Source organism: Oncorhynchus masou, chromosome 16, assembly GCF_036934945.1.
Source record: "Oncorhynchus masou masou isolate Uvic2021 chromosome 16, UVic_Omas_1.1, whole genome shotgun sequence".
NCBI classification, from domain to species: Eukaryota; Metazoa; Chordata; class Actinopteri; order Salmoniformes; family Salmonidae; genus Oncorhynchus; species Oncorhynchus masou.
This window is the reverse complement of record NC_088227.1, coordinates 35,187,061-35,204,204: the sequence shown is the minus strand read 5'-3', so window position 1 is coordinate 35,204,204 and position 17,144 is coordinate 35,187,061. Positions and strand designations below refer to the sequence as shown.

Here is a 17,144-nt window from a genome sequence, read left to right as displayed (position 1 = left end):
TTAAAGTTGTAGAACTATACAGTAAAGGTCCTGGGGAATGGGTTAAAGTTGCAGCACTATACAGTAAAGGTCCTGGGGAATGGGTTAAAGTTGTAGAACTATACAGTAAAGGTCCTGGGGAATGGGTTAAAGTTGTAGAACTATACAGTAAAGGTCCTGGGGAATGGGTTAAAGTTGTAGAACTATATAGTAAAGGTCCTGGAGAATGGGTTAAAGTTGTAGAACTATACAGTAAAGGTCCTGCTGGAGAATGGGTTAAAGTTGCAGCACTATACAGTAAAGGTCCTGGGGAATGGGTTAAAGTTGTAGAACTATACAGTAAAGGTCCTGGGGAATGGGTTAAAGTTGCAGCACTATACAGTAAAGGTCCTGGGGAATGGGTTAAAGTTGTAGAACTATACAGTAAAGGGCCTGGGGAATGGGTTAAAGTTGCAGCACTATACTGTAAGGCCCCTGGGGAATGGGTTAAGTTGCAGCACTATACAGTAAAGGTCCTGGGGAATGGGTTAAAGTTGCAGCACTATACAGTAAAGGTCCTGGGGAATGGGTTAAAGTTGTAGAACTATACAGTAAAGGTCCTGGGGAATGGGTTAAAGTTGTAGAACTATACAGTAAAGGTCCTGGGGAATGGGTTAAAGTTGTAGAACTATACAGTAAAGGTCCTGGGGAATGGGTTAAAGTTGTAGAACTATACAGTAAAGGGCCTGGGGAATGGGTTAAAGTTGCAGCACTATACAGTAAAGGTCCTGGGGAATGGGTTAAAGTTGTAGAACTATACAGTAAAGGTCCTGGGGAATGGGTTAAAGTTGCAGCACTATACAGTAAAGGTCCTGGGGAATGGGTTAAAGTTGTAGAACTATACAGTAAAGGGCCTGGGGAATGGGTTAAAGTTGCAGCACTATACAGTAAAGGTCCTGGGGAATGGGTTAAAGTTGTAGAACTATACAGTAAAGGTCCTGGGAAATGGGTTAAAGTTGCAGCACTATACAGTAAAGGTCCTGGGGAATGGGTTAAAGTTGCAGCACTATACAGTAAAGGTCCTGGGGAATGGGTTAAAGTTGCAGCACTATACTGTAAAGGGTCTGAGGAATGGGTTAAAGTTGTAGAACTATACAGTAAAGGTCCTGGGGAATGGGTTAAAGTTGTAGAACTATACAGTAAAGGTCCTGGGGAATGGGTAAAAGTTGCAGCACTATACAGTAAAGGGCCTGGGGAATGGGTTAAAGTTGTAGAACTATACAGTAAAGGTCCTGGGAAATGGGTTAAAGTTGCAGCACTATACAGTAAAGGTCCTGGGGAATGGGTTAAAGTTGCAGCACTATACAGTAAAGGTCCTGGGGAATGGGTTAAAGTTGCAGCACTATACTGTAAAGGGTCTGAGGAATGGGTTAAAGTTGTAGAACTATACAGTAAAGGTCCTGGGGAATGGGTTAAAGTTGTAGAACTATACAGTAAAGGTCCTGGGGAATGGGTAAAAGTTGCAGCACTATACAGTAAAGGGCCTGGGGAATGGGTTAAAGTTGTAGAACTATACAGTAAAGGGCCTGGGAAATGGGTTAAAGTTGCAGCACTATACAGTAAAGGGCCTGGGAAATGGGTTAAAGTTGCAGCACTATACAGTAAAGGTCCTGGGGAATGGGTTAAAGTTGCAGCACTATACAATAAAGGGCCTGGGGAACGGGTTAAAGTTGTAGAACTATACAGTAAAGGTCCTGGGGAATGGGTTAAAGTTGTAGAACTATACAGTAAAGGTCCTGGGGAATGGGTTAAAGTTGTAGAACTATACAGTAAAGGTCCTGGGGAATGGGTTAAAGTTGCAGTACTAGGTGTTTTTACAAAAATATATAGATGCCCCGAGGCTGAATCCATTTCAGTGCAGCTCTGTCCACTCATCCAGTTTTTGCTTTGACATGATTTTAAAATATCCAGAGCACTTAAAGAGACCGTTCAATGTAGGTATTATTTTGTTAACAATGGACTTCTTTTGAGATGTAAACATTTGTCCTACCCGTTGATACTATTTTTTTTCTCTATAACCTTTGGATAAGTTTTCCTCTCCCACTCTACCTCAGATTCTCATTCTCACACCCCCCATCAAGCAACTGCATGCTTGTTACTATCACATCATTATGCATGTTTCTATATTTCTGTTGTGTTTCCTTTAACCTAATAAAGCACAAACTACGCATTTTGATGCGCCAAGGCTGCCTCAACTGTTTTAGTGTGTGTGGGAAATAAATACAATGTAATTTAGTGTAAAAGATCACAGATACAATGTCACTGTAATGGTTTTAAAAGCATTCAAATCAAACTGTGTGTGTGCGCACATACACACGGTGTCGAGAAATGATCTTTGGATTGGCGACTATTTTGTTCGACTATATAATTCATAGCATTAGCCATACCTCCGCATTGACATTCAAAACACATTCCCCCCTCTCACTCACTCTGGAGCGAAAAGGGAATTACTTGAGAGATAACATCTAACCAGAGGAAGGAGTCACCACAGCATCAACATCATCTGACTGAATCTGAATCTCATTGTCAAGTTTATTGTTCCCCTCCATCCTGTCACAGCAGAAGGTGATGAATTTACACTTCAAACACCTCATGAGAGGAAAACTGGATTAGGTAACGCAACACAACCAGTCTCCTATTCCTTTTTCTACTGCCAAGTGCATGCTGCATGAGCTTAGCCGCCTTCACATTTATTTACAGCTGCTGAACTACATACCTGTTGGCTTTTCAAACCACCCCGGAGATATTTCTATAGCACTATAACCAATCATGTTCGCACTCGGTAAAAGCAAATATGACAGTTCAACTCCCCTTTGATAATCGCTACTGGGAATTAGCTCCTCTCCACTTTGACTGTGTGAACTTGTGATTCAGTGAACACTGGTGAAGACAGTCCAGGAGATAGAATAGCTGGTTCCTATGGGAACGGATATACTTAGTTACACATTCATGGAAGACTGCAGTTCTCAGTTTCACAGGCACATTGCACACCTCCAATCACATTCACACTCCATCCACACCTCATTTGCACATCACACAATTATATGTGCACACACGGACCCACGCATGCACGCGCCCACACACACACACACGGACCCACGCATGCACGCGCCCACACACACACACACGGACCCACGCATGCACGCGCCCACACACACACACACGGACCCACGCATGCACGCGCCCACACACACACACACGGACCCACGCATGCACGCGCCCACACACACACACACGGACCCACGCATGCACGCGCCCACACACACACACACGGACCCACGCATGCACGCGCCCACACACCCACACGCACCCACATTCCGAGGTTAATTAAAAACAGTGGAAATTTTACCCACTGACCCCAGTTCCAATGAAACCCCAAGAAGTCTCAATCAATCATCTCCCAATTCACTTGATTCCCAGGGCAAGTCTCTCATATGGTCTCTATAAGAGTCTGGAACCCAGGTCTCTTATTGAGTTTTTATCCCCACCATGGTCTCACTCAGGTCCCACAGTCTCTTGGCCGCCTGATCGTCCGTCGCCTTGGGCATCAGCTCCTCCTCCTCGCAGTTAGCGAAGCACTTCCCCGCCACGCCCTCGACGTCGGGTGAACACGCCAGGTAGAGTGGCGTCTGAGCTCCCTCCAGTGGGCTCTTGAAGAAGAACAACGAGGCCAGGTAAAAGAGAGGTTTGGCCAGGAAGGGGATGTGGATGTGCCTGCCCAGCCTGGTCCTCACGATGCCTGGGGTGAGGGCATTGACCGTTACCCCCGTGACGCCCTCCTCCTCCAGGCGCCGGGCCAGCTGGTGGGTGAAGAGCAGATTAGCCAGCTTGCTCTGGCTGTAGCAGAAGGCTTTGTTGTAGCTTCTCTCACTGTAGTGGTGATAGAAGTAGAAAACATTATCCCTCAAGGGGAGAATCATCCATAGAAACACAACAGACATTACACAAGGGTTGTGTTCATTAGGCACCAAAATAAAGAAAACTGACCGAAACAGGGAAAGACTAACTTGAACGATTGTCCAATAATAAACAATAGGGTTTTTGCTACAGTCTGCACTAATGAATGGAATCCAGGTAAAAAAACACAATACACAAAACATAACATGAACCAACCGCACCTGTTGAGGTCGTCGAAGTTGATGCTGCCATACTTGTAGAGCTTGGAGGAGACCACCACCACGCGGCTGGGGGAGGAGCGCTTGAGGAGGTCCAGGAGGAGGTGGGTGAGGAGGAAGTGACCCAGGTGGTTGACCCCCAGCTGCATCTCAAACCCCTCCTCTGTCTTCATGTAGGGACACTGGTAAATGCCTGCGTTGTTGATGAGCACGTCGACTTGTTGTTCTTCCTAACAGGGGCAGTCAGAAGAAGACAGGCATGTATGAGGCAGACATACTGTACCAGTAGTAGAGAGGTTTTGCTTAGTGGTGGCTGGATAACTGTGTCATGTTGGTCTCTTTATCTCAATCATCCATGAGTAAGAAACTACAATCAACGCAAGTGATTTCAAGTGAAGGAATTGTAACAAGGAAGACCTTATCTCTAAATGTAATCCCTTTACAATTGAATTGATGTTGATAGCTTTTGTAAAAAAAAACGTAGAATGACTGTGTACATGTGATTGTTTCAGAACGTTGGACAGCTCACTATGGCGCTTTGAAAGGTAACCTTCATTTAAAAAAACAACAGCCCCAGTATGATGGTATGGAATGAACGAGACGAGACCCTCCAACAGCTCAAACAACAGAATATTCCACTGCATCAGTCTTTTATCTTCGCGGACCAAATAACATTTGGACATTTTTGCATTATGTACAATAGTTATTTAGCCTAGACTGACCTCAATAATGTTCTTCAGTAAAATGCACATTTACCTTCAGGATCTCCTCGCAAAAGCTCCGCACAGACTGAAGCGAGGCGAGGTCCAGGTGTTTGATCACCAGCTCTCCGTGCTCTGGCCCCGCTTGCTTCTTGATGTCCTGCGCTGCTTCCTCGGCCATCTGCTGATCCCGACAGGCCATGATAACCCGGGCCTGGAGTTTGAGCAGCTCCCCGGCCGCGGCCTTCCCTATGCCGCTGTTCGCCCCGGTCACAATGACAGTCTTTCCCCGCATCATATCGGCCGGGTACCGGAGCAACTCGACCGCTTTCTTCCGGGGGAACATTCTGCGAACAATTAGCAGTATTCCACCGCCGACGACAGCGGCCACAATAATCGCAGCTGACATTAAAGCGAAGACTTTTATGTTTCACTTACAATATTTATGTAACACAGTGAGAAAGGAATTAACAACAACATCCACAAGGCTTTGCAAAACCTTCACATGGTCATGTGCTCGTGACACCTCGCTACATAACGAGTAGTCGCACCCTGCTGGTAGACATTGGTGATGTCACGTAGGGGGCTGTGTTGTACACTGTAATTAGACTATAGCTACCAATATGTAATACATTTACAGCTTCCTGTAAAGTAACACCCTGACATATTTCCCAGGATAAGACACAAAACAACCTTTCATGTTCTCACAATTTTATTGTAGAAAACCTTTAAATGACCTCTGTTCTTCTCAGTAACACATTTGGTGCTCAAAGACCCAAAGTACAAAACATATTCAATCACCAACAACAATAAGCTAATACTAATACACATTCCTAGTAGGCGTATGTTTTATCTATCTACTCTGTCTCTATACTGCAGGGTGAAAATAGGCCCATAGCGGATAGCTTGGAAATCAAGCATTTGTGTCAGCCATGTCATTACAGGTGCACAACAAAGGACATTGTTTTCAGGGAATGACAAAAACTAGGCCTACCACACCCAAGTCTTCCCCTATAGGTGTGTGCTGTATTGTGTAGAGTCAAACCATATGGCGACTTATCATTGAATAAACAATGTACTGTACATCTTACACACAACTGTTCATTTGACACGAACAACGAGGTAGGGGACACCCATGAACCTACTGTGTATTTCACAGGGAGAAGCTAGATGGGAGAAGCTATAAAGATGAAATTTCGTACACAAAATTGATGTAGAAATACAACAGAACATTCTAAATAGGCCTACAATATGTATGATTTGACGTGTTTTTTTCTGTAGATGCTGAATAGCCTAAAGGAGACAATACTATTTAATCAGGGCATGTGTGAACATAGTAGAAGGTGTAGGCAGAGGTTGGAAATACAGACGGTGAATCTATCTATGACTGGGGTTAGTAACAAGGCCAGGGTAAGGGAGGCAATGTTGAAGAGGTCTGGGTGGGGGTGGAGGTGGGTATGGGTAATCTCAAGGCTGGGCCTCAGTCTCTGCCTCAGTGCTGGGTTCATGGTAGATGTAGCTTCCTACACCTCCAGTGTTCACCCCTGGAATGGGCCAATAGAAAGATGTCAGAATACGGTGATATACAGTGTATGAAATGTCATAATATTTGTAAACCATAGCAATAAGGCATTTTATCTTTCATGTGGTTAAGAGGAAGAAAGTTTTGAGTGAGTGAGCCTACCTTTGGGCCCAAACAGGGTGGCGTAGCACGGTTTGTGGCAGTAGGCCTGCCCATCATGCTGTAACAGAATGGAATTAATATAATGTACTCTACTGAGACAGTTCCAGACACAGCTTTAAAGGCATCTGTATCTATCTATGGTCACATAAATACTATATAAAAACTCAGCAAAAAAGAATATATATATATGATATATATATAAATACTGTATCTAACTATTGCCATAGAAATACTAAAATACCAAATAAAACTATGGCCATATACAGTGCCTTGCGAAAGTATTCGGCCCCCTTGAACTTTACGACCTTTTGCCACATTTCCTGCTTCAAACATAAAGATATAAAACTGTATTTGTTTGTGAAGAATCAACAACAAGTGGGACACAATCATGAAGTGGAACGACATTTATTGGATATATTTCAAACTTTTTTAACAAATTAAAAACTGAAAAATTGGAGGTGCAAAATTATTCAGCCCCCTTAAGTTAATACTTTGTAGCGCCACCTTTTGCTGCGATTACAGCTGCAAGTCGCTTGGGGTATGTCTCTATTAGTTTTGCACATTGAGAGACTGAAATTTTTTCCCATTCCTCCTTGCAAAACAGCTCGAGCTCAGTGAGGTTGGATGGAGAGCATTTGTGAACAGCAGTTTTCAGTTCTTTCCACAGATTCTCGATTGGATTCAGGTCTGGACTTTGACTTGGCCATTCTAACACCTGGATATGTTTATTTTTGAACCATTCCATTGTAGATTTTGCTTTATGTTTTGGATCATTGTCTTGTTGGAAGACAAATCTCCGTCCCAGTCTCAGGTCTTTTGCAGACTCCATCAGGTTTTCTTCCAGAATGGTCCTGTATTTGGCTCCATCCATCTTCCCATCAATTTTAACCATCTTCCCTGTCCCTGCTGAAGAAAAGCAGGCCCAAACCATGATGCTGCCACCACCATGTTTGACAGTGGGGATAGTGTTGTCAGGGTGATGTGCTGTGTTGCTTTTACGCCAAACATAACGTTTTGCATTGTTGCCAAAAAGTTCAAATTTGGTTTCATCTGACCAGAGCACCTTCTTCCACATGTTTGTTGTGTCTCCCAGGTGGCTTGTGGCAAACTTTAAAGGACACTTTTTATGGATATCTTTAAGAAATGGCTTTCTTCTTGCCACTCTTCCATAAAGGCCAGATTTGTGCAATATACGACTGATTGTTGTCCTATGGACAGAGTCTCCCACCTCAGCTGTAGATCTCTGCAGTTCATCCAGAGTGATCATGGGCCTCTTGGCTGCATCTCTGATCAGTCTTCTCCTTGTATGAGCTGAAAGTTTAGAGGGACGGCCAGGTCTTGGTAGATTTGCAGTGGTCTGATACTCCTTCCATTTCAATATTATTGCTTGCACAGTGCTCCTTGGGATGTTTAAAGCTTGGGAAATCTTTTTGTATCCAAATCCGGCTTTAAACTTCTTCACAACAGTATCTCGGACCTGCCTGGTGTGTTCCTTGTTCTTCATGATGCTCTCTGCGCTTTTAACGGACCTCTGAGACTATCACAGTGCAGGTGCATTTATACGGAGACTTGATTACACACAGGTGGATTGTATTTATCATCATTAGTCATTTAGGTCAACATTAGATCATTCAGAGATCCTCACTGAACTTCTGGAGAGAGTTTGTTGCACTGAAAGTAAAGGGGCTGAATAATTTTGCACGCCCAATTTTTCAGTTTTTGATTTGTTAAAAAAGTTTGAAATATCCAATAAATGTCATTCCACTTCATGATTGTGTCCCACTTGTTGTTGATTCTTCACAAAAAATACAGTTTTATATCTTTATGTTTGAAGCCTGAAATGTGGCAAAAGGTCGCAAAGTTCAAGGGGGCCGAATACTTTCGCAAGGCACTGTAAATACTACATATACAGTGGGGCAAAAAAGTATTTAGTCAGCCACCAATTGTGCAAGTTCTCCCACTTAAAAAGATGAGAGAGGCCTGTAATTTTCATCATAGGATCATAGGTACACTTCAACTATGACAGACAAAATTAGCAAAGAAATCCAGAAAATCACATTGTAGGATTTTTTATGAATTTATTTGCAAATTATGGTGTAAAATAAGTATTTGGTCAATAACAAAAGTTATCTCAATACTTTGTTAAATACCCTTTGTTGGCAATGACAGAGGTCAAACATTTTCTGTAAGTCTTCACAAGGTTTTCACACGCTGTTGCTGGTATTTTGGCCCATTCCTCCATGCAGATCTCCTCTAGAGCAGTGATGTTTTGGGGCTGTTGCTGGGCAACACAGACTTTCAACTCCCTCCAAAGATTTTCTATGGGGTTGAGATCTGGAGACTGGCTAGGCCACTCCAGGATCTTGAAATGCTTCTTACGAAGCCACTCCTTCGTTGCCCGGGCGGTGTGTTTGGGATCATTGTCATGCTGAAAGACCCAGCCACGTTTCATCTTCAATGCCCTTGCTGATGGAAGGAGGTTTTCACTCAAAATCTCACGATACATGGCTCCATTCATTTTTTCCTTTACACGGATCAGTCGTCCTGGTCCCTTTGTAGAAAAACAGCCCCAAAGCATGATGTTTCCACCCCCATGCTTCACAGTAGGTATGGTGTTCTTTGGATGTAACTCAGCATTCTTTGTCCTCCAAACACGACGAATTGAGTTTTTACCAAAAAGTTATATTTTGGTTTCATCTGACCATATGACATTCTCCAAAATCTTCTTCTGGATCATCCAAATGCTCTCTAGCAAACTTCAGACGGGCCTGGACATGTACTGGCTTAAGCAGGGGGACACGTCTGGCACTGCAGGATTTGAGTCCCTGGCGGCGTAGTGTGTTTATTGATGGTAGGCTTTGTTACTGGGGTCAGCTCTCTGCAGGTCATTCACTGGTTCTGGGATTTTTGCTCACCGTTCTTGTGATCATTTTGACCCCACGGGGTGAGATCTTGCGTGGAGCCCCAGATCGAGGGAGATTATCAGTGGTCTTGTATGTCTTCCATTTCCTAATAATTGCTCCCACAGTTGATTTCTTCAAACCAAGCTGCTTACCTATTGCAGATTCAGTCTTCCAAGCCTGGTGCAGGTCTACAATTTTTTTTCTGGTGTCCTTTGACAGCTCTTTGGTCTTGGCCATAGTGGAGTTTGGAGTGTGACTGTTTGAGGTTGTGGACAGGTCTCTTTTATTCTGGTAACATGTTCAAACAGGTGCCATTACTACAGGTAACGAGTGGAGGACAGAGGAGCCTCTTAAAGAAGAAGTTACAGGTCTGTGAGAGCCAGAAATCTTGCTCGTTTGTAGGTGACAAAATACTTATTTTCCACCATAATTTGCAAATAAATTCATTAAAAATCCTACAATGTGATTTTCTGGATATTTTTTCCTCATTTTGTCTTCATAGTTGAAGTGTACCTATGATGGAAATTACAGGCCTCTCTCATCTTTTTAAGTGGGAGAACTTGCACAATTGTTGGCTGACTAAATACTTTTTTGCCCCACTGTATATATATATATATATATATATGGCCATATAAATACTATATATATGTCTATGGCTATAGAAATACTGTATCTATCTATGGCCATAGAAATAGAACTACCGCACTACACTGCATTTGCACTGCAATATATACACATAGGGTATATGCACTGTAGTATATTCCACTGTAAATGGTACAGTCTCAGTATATTTCACTGTAAATGGTATTGTCTCAGTATATTCTAATGTACATCTTATAGTCTCAGTATATTTCACTGTAAATGGTACAGTCTCTGTATATTTCACTGTAAATGGTATTGTCTCAGTATATTCTAATCTACATCTTATAGTCTCAGTATATTTCACTGTAAATGGTACAGTCTCTGTATATTTCACTGTAAATGGTACAGTCTCAGCATATTCCACTGTAAATGGTACAGTCTCTGTATATTCCACTCTAAATGGTATTGTCTCAGTATATTCTAATGTACATCTTATAGTCTCAGCATATTCCACTGTAAATGGTATAGTCTCAGCATATTCCACTGTAAATGGTATAGTCTCTGTATATTCAACTGTAAATGGTATAGTCTCAGTATATTCAACTGTAAATGGTACAGTCTCTGTATATTCTCAGTATATTCTAATGTGAATGGCACAGTCTCAGTATATTCAACTGTAAATGTTACAATCTCAGTATATTTCACTGTAAATGGTACAGTCTCTGCATATTCAACTGCAAATGGTACAGTCTCTGCATATTCAACTGTAAATGGTACAGTCTCTGTATATTCTCAGTATATTCCACTGTAAATGTTACAGTCTCTGTATATTCCACTGTAAATGGTATAGTCTCTGTATAGTCTCAGTATATTCCACTGTAAATGGTATAGTCTCAGTATATTCCACTGTAAATGGTATAGTCTCTGTATGTTCCACTGTAAATGGTATAGTCTCAGTATATTCCACTGTAAATGGTATAGTCTCTGTATATTCCACTGTAAATGGTATAGTCTCTGTATATTCCACTGTAAATGGTATAGTCTCAGTATATTCCACTGTAAATGGTATAGTCTCTGTATATTCCACTGTAAATGGTACAGTCTCTGTATATTCTCAGTGTATTCTCAGCACATTTTCAACTATCATTTAGAATGTACTCTTCTATCATGTGTAATTGTTCTATGTTTATTGTTTTTATATTATAAATACTGTATGTAGATTATGTGTAAATCCCTTTTTATACATTCTCTTTGTATATTTTGTATATTGCTTGCAGCACCACTTCATGTCAAATTCTGTGTACGTGAAAATGTACTTGGTGAAAAAAAGGTGAATCTGACTCTGATTCCCATTCAAGTCAATGTTACTGTATGTGAAGGGTGGCCCAGCAGCCATTGTCTAACTGTATTTCCATGGTTCTGCATTCCTGGAATCTTTCTAACTCCCCTCCCAACATCCCCCTCTCCCTCCCCCACACCCCCCTCCTCCCAGTCTTCTGTCTGTCACCTCTGCGTGACTGCCTGGGGCCAGGGTCTTGCTGCACCTCTCACAGCGCAGACAGGGTCGATGCCAGTCCTTCCCCAGGGACGTCACCTTCTCAGCTGCACACACACACACACACACACACACACACACACACACACACACACACACACACACACACACACACACACACACAATGTCAGACATATCACCATGGAAACAACATTCCTCCACCTCACCATATTCCCCTGGACACCCACTCACAGAGGATGTGAGTAGGAGGATGTGAGTTTGTGTCCACACACACATTAGCATATACAGTAAGAGCTCCAATATGGCATGGGCAGTAACATAACACACTTACCGAAATACACTGTCTTGCTGCACCTTGGGCATTTACTGGGTTCTCCAGAGAAAGTTGAGAAGCTTGCGGCTGTGTCAAAGAGAGATTGAGAAGATGAGGCTTGTTACAGCCAGTGGTTATCTTCATACGGGATATAATAACACGACAGCAGATCTGTTACTCTTTTCTTTCATGTTGCTTACCCTTCACTGGGCCTCTGGCATGAGATTTCTTCTCCTCAGGTTTGGCCTCTGTTTCCGTGGAAACGCTGGCAGGGGTATCATTGACAGGCGCCTCGTAGACATAAGAGCCAGCACCTCCGATATTCACACCTACAGAGAGAAATGCTTAATTCAGTCAACATTCAAACACATTGATCATAGTTTCCTTTTATAAGTCTCTCTGCAAACGCATACATTAGGCCTATCTTATAGGCTTGCTGTGAATAATTTAAATGTTTTTATAACCACATAAAGCACACATAACTAAATAATGGATGGCTATAAAGTTAATGTATTGCACCTTTTGGTCCAAAGAGGGCAGCATAGCATGGCTTGTGGCAGTACGGAGTTCCATCATGCTGTGAACAGAGGGAAAGACAATGAGCAGAAGAAGTATCTGGGTACAAACACATTGGACTTTGTTGGGGTGGATCTTGGTATAACTTGAAGTAAAAATGCCACTTCAACATATTGACGCCACTCTAGCATTGAATGCTACATGACTGACTTGAGTTTAAAACAGCCGGTGTAGCTTTAGAGGGATCTTTGGATCTGTGAAACATGCAACAGTAATGAGAGGAAACCAATGGAATTTAGATGCACTGCACACTACACATGATAGCACCCACACTTTGGTAGCCTACTGTACCCTAACTGAACTATAGAAGCCAATCCTCTCTGTTTGTAACTGGCCTAGGTCCCTGTGTATTACTGTACAGTACCTATATTGATGAACAGGCTACGTCAGAACACACTCTCAGAATGCCGATACTCTCCCCGTGAGACCTTAACCCTCCATAACCTTCCCAGAGATCTATGGGAACAGAGCCAAAATGTCCTCTTAGTTACTCATCTTTATTGTACACAACACTTCCTGCAGTTTCTGACTATTTCTGTGTGAAAAAATGTAGAAACCTTCTTGGAACCAAAAAGGGTTATTCAAAGGGTTCTCCGATGGTGTCAGCCAAAGAACCCTTTTCAATTCTATTTTGTATTTATTTAACCTTTATTTAGCTAAGGAAGTCAGTTAAGAACACATTCTTATTTACAATGACGGACTACCCCGGCCAAACCCTAATCCGGACGACACTGGGCCAAAAGTAAGCTGCCCTATGGGACTCCCAATCACGGCCAGTTGTGATAAAGCCTGGAATCGAACCAGGGTCTGTAGTGACGCCTCTAGCACTGAGATGCAGTGTGCCACTCGGGAGCCCACTCTAGACAGCACCTATTTTTCTATGATTGTAAGGTACTGAATCCTCTTACCTCAGCATGGCCCCCTGGGTTCAGGGTCTTGTTACAACGCTCACATTTCAGACAGAACTTATGCCAGTCTTTCCCCAGAGATGTCACCTTCTCCGCTGTGTGGGGGATGGGGGACACTGGTTACATTACTGTACAGGAAACTGACATTTGTAGTTGAATTTACCCATTTAGAGGGACATGTCAATTCAGTATAAGATGCTACAGAGTGAGCTGCTTCAGTCGGAAGGGTTCTTCATGGAACCTAAAAGGGTTCTACCTGCAACCAAAAAGGGTTCAAAAGGTTCTCCTATGGGGACAGCCGAAGAATCCTATAAGGTTCTAGATAACACATTTCATTCTAAGAGTGTTGGTCAATACAGTATATAGAAATGTAGTGAAGATAAGGCTGTTATCTCTAACCTCAAATATCCCATCCTCTTTAGATTGGCGACCTGTCACTAATGCAAGACACAGTTAAGTGGGAGGCAGTGAGCACTTTGTGCTGTCCCTGCAGGGTGTTTTCTCTCTCTCACTCCCTCTCTCTCACTCTCGCTGTCCGTCTGTCTGTCTTTCTCTCACTCTCTCCGTCTGTGTCTCTTCCTGCCCTTCCAGTCTCTCTCTTGTTCTCTCCCTCTACTTTGTCTAGCTGCACAAGCATAGCACACACACGCACACACACACACATGCACACACACACACACGCACACACACACACACACACACACACACACACACACACACACACACACACACACACACACACACACACACACACACACACACACACACACACACACACACACACACACACACACACACACACACACACACACACACAGGGAGAGGAAGTGAGAAAGGAGGCTGTGGGGAGTTGTTCATTCTAAATAATCAATGTTGATTCAGGGGTATTTTGTTTGCCCTTTGGTACAATATGTGATTATGTCTCTTCCTGTATCTGTTGATGAGATCCATCCAGTGGCAATGTAGGAGCAGGACTCTATGTCTGAATCACCAATGGCACACTATCCCCTATGTAGTGCACTACTTTTGACCATGGCACAGGTAGGCCTCTGGTCAAAAGTTGTGCACTACATAGGGAATAGGGTGTTAATTGGGACAGCCGAGAACTCTGACAGTCAGAGAGGAGTGAGGATTATTATTATCAGTAGCTTTCAAGGACATCAATGGGCAACACTATATTACCCACAAAGTCAGTACACTTTCAGAGATATGGGTGATGCCTATTATGTAATGACCCAGATTACATTGTTAAAATGAGGAGAAGTCATGGGGCATGAATCAAAGACTGGGAATTACATAACATACACCATCTAAACTCCTGAGGCAGAGGGACACGGACAGAATATGAGGTATTTTGTAATGAGAGTGGGAGTAGACTGAGAGAAGTAAACACTGTAGATATAGCAGCACTCAAGGATACCATTAAGCAGACAGGGACTAAATTAACTAGGAACCTAAGGGGGGGGGGGCAGTGTGTAAATAATGGGAACAAACAAAAAGAGACTGACAAGCTACAAAAGTATGGCTCAGAGGGGCCTTTCCATAAGTGAAAGTACTAAGATGCTTAGTTTTCAATGTCTCAGACAGCGAGCAGATTTCAAGTGAAAGGCTACCAGGTATTTATTCAGTTGTTCATTACCAGATGGAAAACCCAAACCATTGCCCATTTGGGGACTAATTAGACAAAAGAAACAGATGCTTCAAGATGAGTGAAAAGTGTTGCAAGGTTTCCAGAGGTTTCATTCTGACACATTGCCACTGACTATCAAACACAAAAAATAAAGAACCCCAGAAGCAAGTACCATCTGCTTACTGTTTTTAATTTATGAATTAACAAAGAATGATTCTAATATAGTCTAAGAAGAACTATCAAAACGATTTCTTTATTTCGTTTTTTTACTGTGTTGTATAAGGGCTTCATTTGACAGGAAAGTGGGATAAAACATGAATGATAATGGTTTGAACCATGTACAGTATGTTTCAGTTTCAACAGAGACCAACAGGTCTGGATCGACCATATGAATGAACATGTTGAATCCGTTTTTCTTTTAGAGTGTCTCACACTACACGCATGCTCTGTCATTTTAAGGGTGCGGTTTGGCCGGCCGGCTCGTGTGCGGCTCCATTCCATTTCATTTTCTGGGAGGCTGGGAGCTGTCCATGCCAGTTAGTGCTGAAATGGGAATCCTATTGTTCTCCAGAGATAGATCAGGGCAAAGTCGATCCATCACACATATGCTACGAATTAATAATGTATATGCAAGGTATATTGACAATCTATCTGCGCAGCAACATTAATAGCCTATACCTTATTAAATGCATTAGCTCAATCTCTTTATTGTGCCACAGAGCTAGGCTAAAGGCTATCTCAAATATTTTAAAACTACGAACACATTCACTGAATAGGCCTACTGTAAACAGGCTATCGGTTAAGGATAAGAGATTGCTTTTAGATCCACCTAATAGCCATCAATGGGATAGTCTGCTTATGTCACTAATCTGGGGACAGATGTTTTCACTTTATATCCCTCCAAAAACCCAACTGGTCAGCTGCAGGTAAGTGGTGTGCGCGCGGAAGTCCTATCGCACCGCTGGCGTTTTATTGGACTGATATGACCGATGTATAGCCACGAACTACATGAAGTCATACAGTAGGTTTCCCATATGACCTCATGAAATAATAAATGATCACACCCGCAAGGACATGGCTTTGGTTTGTCAATCAACACAAAGACTGCATAAGCACATGTAGACTATACCACACAGAACGTCTGAAGTCATTTACAGTCAGGAAATAGGCATAATTGGTTTAGTCTCTATAGGAACGCCAGGCTGACCAATACTTATAGTAAATAGCCTAATACTGGTTCATTCTTATACAATATATCAAAGGCTGTACAACTGTTTATTAGGCCTACCCCCAATCTATAGGTTCATATGCATACGGTTTAATTATAACGTTACAACAGTTGGCTCAGATTTTAGATAAAATAACGGTGACTACAATAGTCATTACATAGCTGACTCGGGGTGTGGGGGTCGTACATAAAACGCATGGGAGGATAGCATGGAAGGATATGCACGATCATATGAAAAATGCACTTACCAAAATAAACTGTCTTGTCGCATTTAGGACATTTCGATGCCATGTTAATTGTATTCTGGACTAATGCCCCCTTGAGAATATTATTTCCTTTTGTCTTTTTAATTCAGTAATTTGAATCGGCTAGCTTTTATTGATGGAAAAGTGGAAATAGCAGACAGCATCCCCCCTTACATTACTCTACGAAATTTACATAGCCCCTCCTTTACGATGACGTATATGCTGCTGATTCTGGCCCAGTCCCAATAGTGTTTATTGCTCCCTTGGCCACTGCACTAGACTTGAACCTAGTCCACTAGGACAGGCATTTAATGTAACCTAAATGTACTAAATGAACTAAATGAACTAAATATTACCTAGTAGCAGTAGTATATCTGTGCTTATTTATATTTGCGAGCAAATTTTAATGTGACAGCTGGCTCAGGCTTACAGTGAATTAGTTCAATGAGAGTCAATGTAATCACTTGTATGTCATTTGGAGTGTGAGAGTTCCCCTCTGGCACTTTATCTTTCAACAGACATGTTTGTTTCCACTTTGTGTGGTTGTTAGGATACGCTCTTCTACCTCTGTGCTACTCAGACGGAATGTTAAGTGATGCTCTTACAAGTCCCTAGAATATTGAGTTGAGGGAAAAGATTAATATATTTTCGAAAAATTCAAAAGTTCAGCCAAGGCTATTAGACATGACCAATGAGACAAGCCTCATAAGAGGACTTAAGTCCAA

General features: G+C 42.4%; 2 protein-coding genes across 2 annotated transcripts; both read right to left on the bottom strand.

Annotated features, from left to right (window-relative positions):
- Nucleotides 1-2,530: 2,530 nt before the first annotated feature.
- Nucleotides 2,531-5,334, bottom strand: rdh14b (retinol dehydrogenase 14b). The gene is made up of 3 exons (XM_064991589.1): nucleotides 4,890-5,334; nucleotides 4,137-4,363; nucleotides 2,531-3,888 (listed from the first exon to the last, which is right to left on the bottom strand). Exons 1-3 carry the CDS (start codon nucleotides 5,241-5,243, stop codon nucleotides 3,486-3,488), a joined length of 984 nt encoding a protein of 327 aa, XP_064847661.1. The 5' UTR covers nucleotides 5,244-5,334; the 3' UTR covers nucleotides 2,531-3,485.
- A 957-nt stretch (nucleotides 5,335-6,291) lies between these two features.
- On the bottom strand, nucleotides 6,292-16,597 carry LOC135557898 (cysteine-rich protein 2-like). Its single transcript, XM_064991590.1, has 8 exons — nucleotides 16,423-16,597; nucleotides 13,317-13,411; nucleotides 12,352-12,409; nucleotides 12,033-12,161; nucleotides 11,851-11,919; nucleotides 11,511-11,605; nucleotides 6,519-6,576; nucleotides 6,292-6,378 (listed from the first exon to the last, which is right to left on the bottom strand). Exons 1-8 carry the CDS (start codon nucleotides 16,463-16,465, stop codon nucleotides 6,302-6,304), a joined length of 624 nt encoding a protein of 207 aa, XP_064847662.1. The 5' UTR covers nucleotides 16,466-16,597; the 3' UTR covers nucleotides 6,292-6,301.
- Nucleotides 16,598-17,144: the final 547 nt, after the last annotated feature.

Excerpts from the sequence above, each read along its gene's own strand:
- rdh14b (XM_064991589.1), bottom strand. The coding sequence starts at position 5,243 with ATGTCAGCTGCGATTATTGTGGCCGCTGTCGTCGGCGGTGGAATACTG. Across the intron at positions 4,364-4,889 it reads TTTGCGAGGAGATCCTGAAG|GAAGAACAACAAGTCGACGT; the intron begins GTAAATGTGCAT and ends TGCCCCTGTTAG. Across the intron at positions 3,889-4,136 it reads AACTTCGACGACCTCAACAG|TGAGAGAAGCTACAACAAAG; the intron begins GTGCGGTTGGTT and ends TCACCACTACAG.
- LOC135557898 (XM_064991590.1), bottom strand. The coding sequence starts at position 16,465 with ATGGCATCGAAATGTCCTAAATGCGACAAGACAGTTTATTTTG. Across the intron at positions 12,162-12,351 it reads TGCCCTCTTTGGACCAAAAG|GTGTGAATATCGGAGGTGCT; the intron begins GTGCAATACATT and ends TTCTCTCTGTAG. Across the intron at positions 6,577-11,510 it reads CCCCAGGCAGTCACGCAGAG|CATGATGGGCAGGCCTACTG; the intron begins GTGACAGACAGA and ends ATTCTGTTACAG.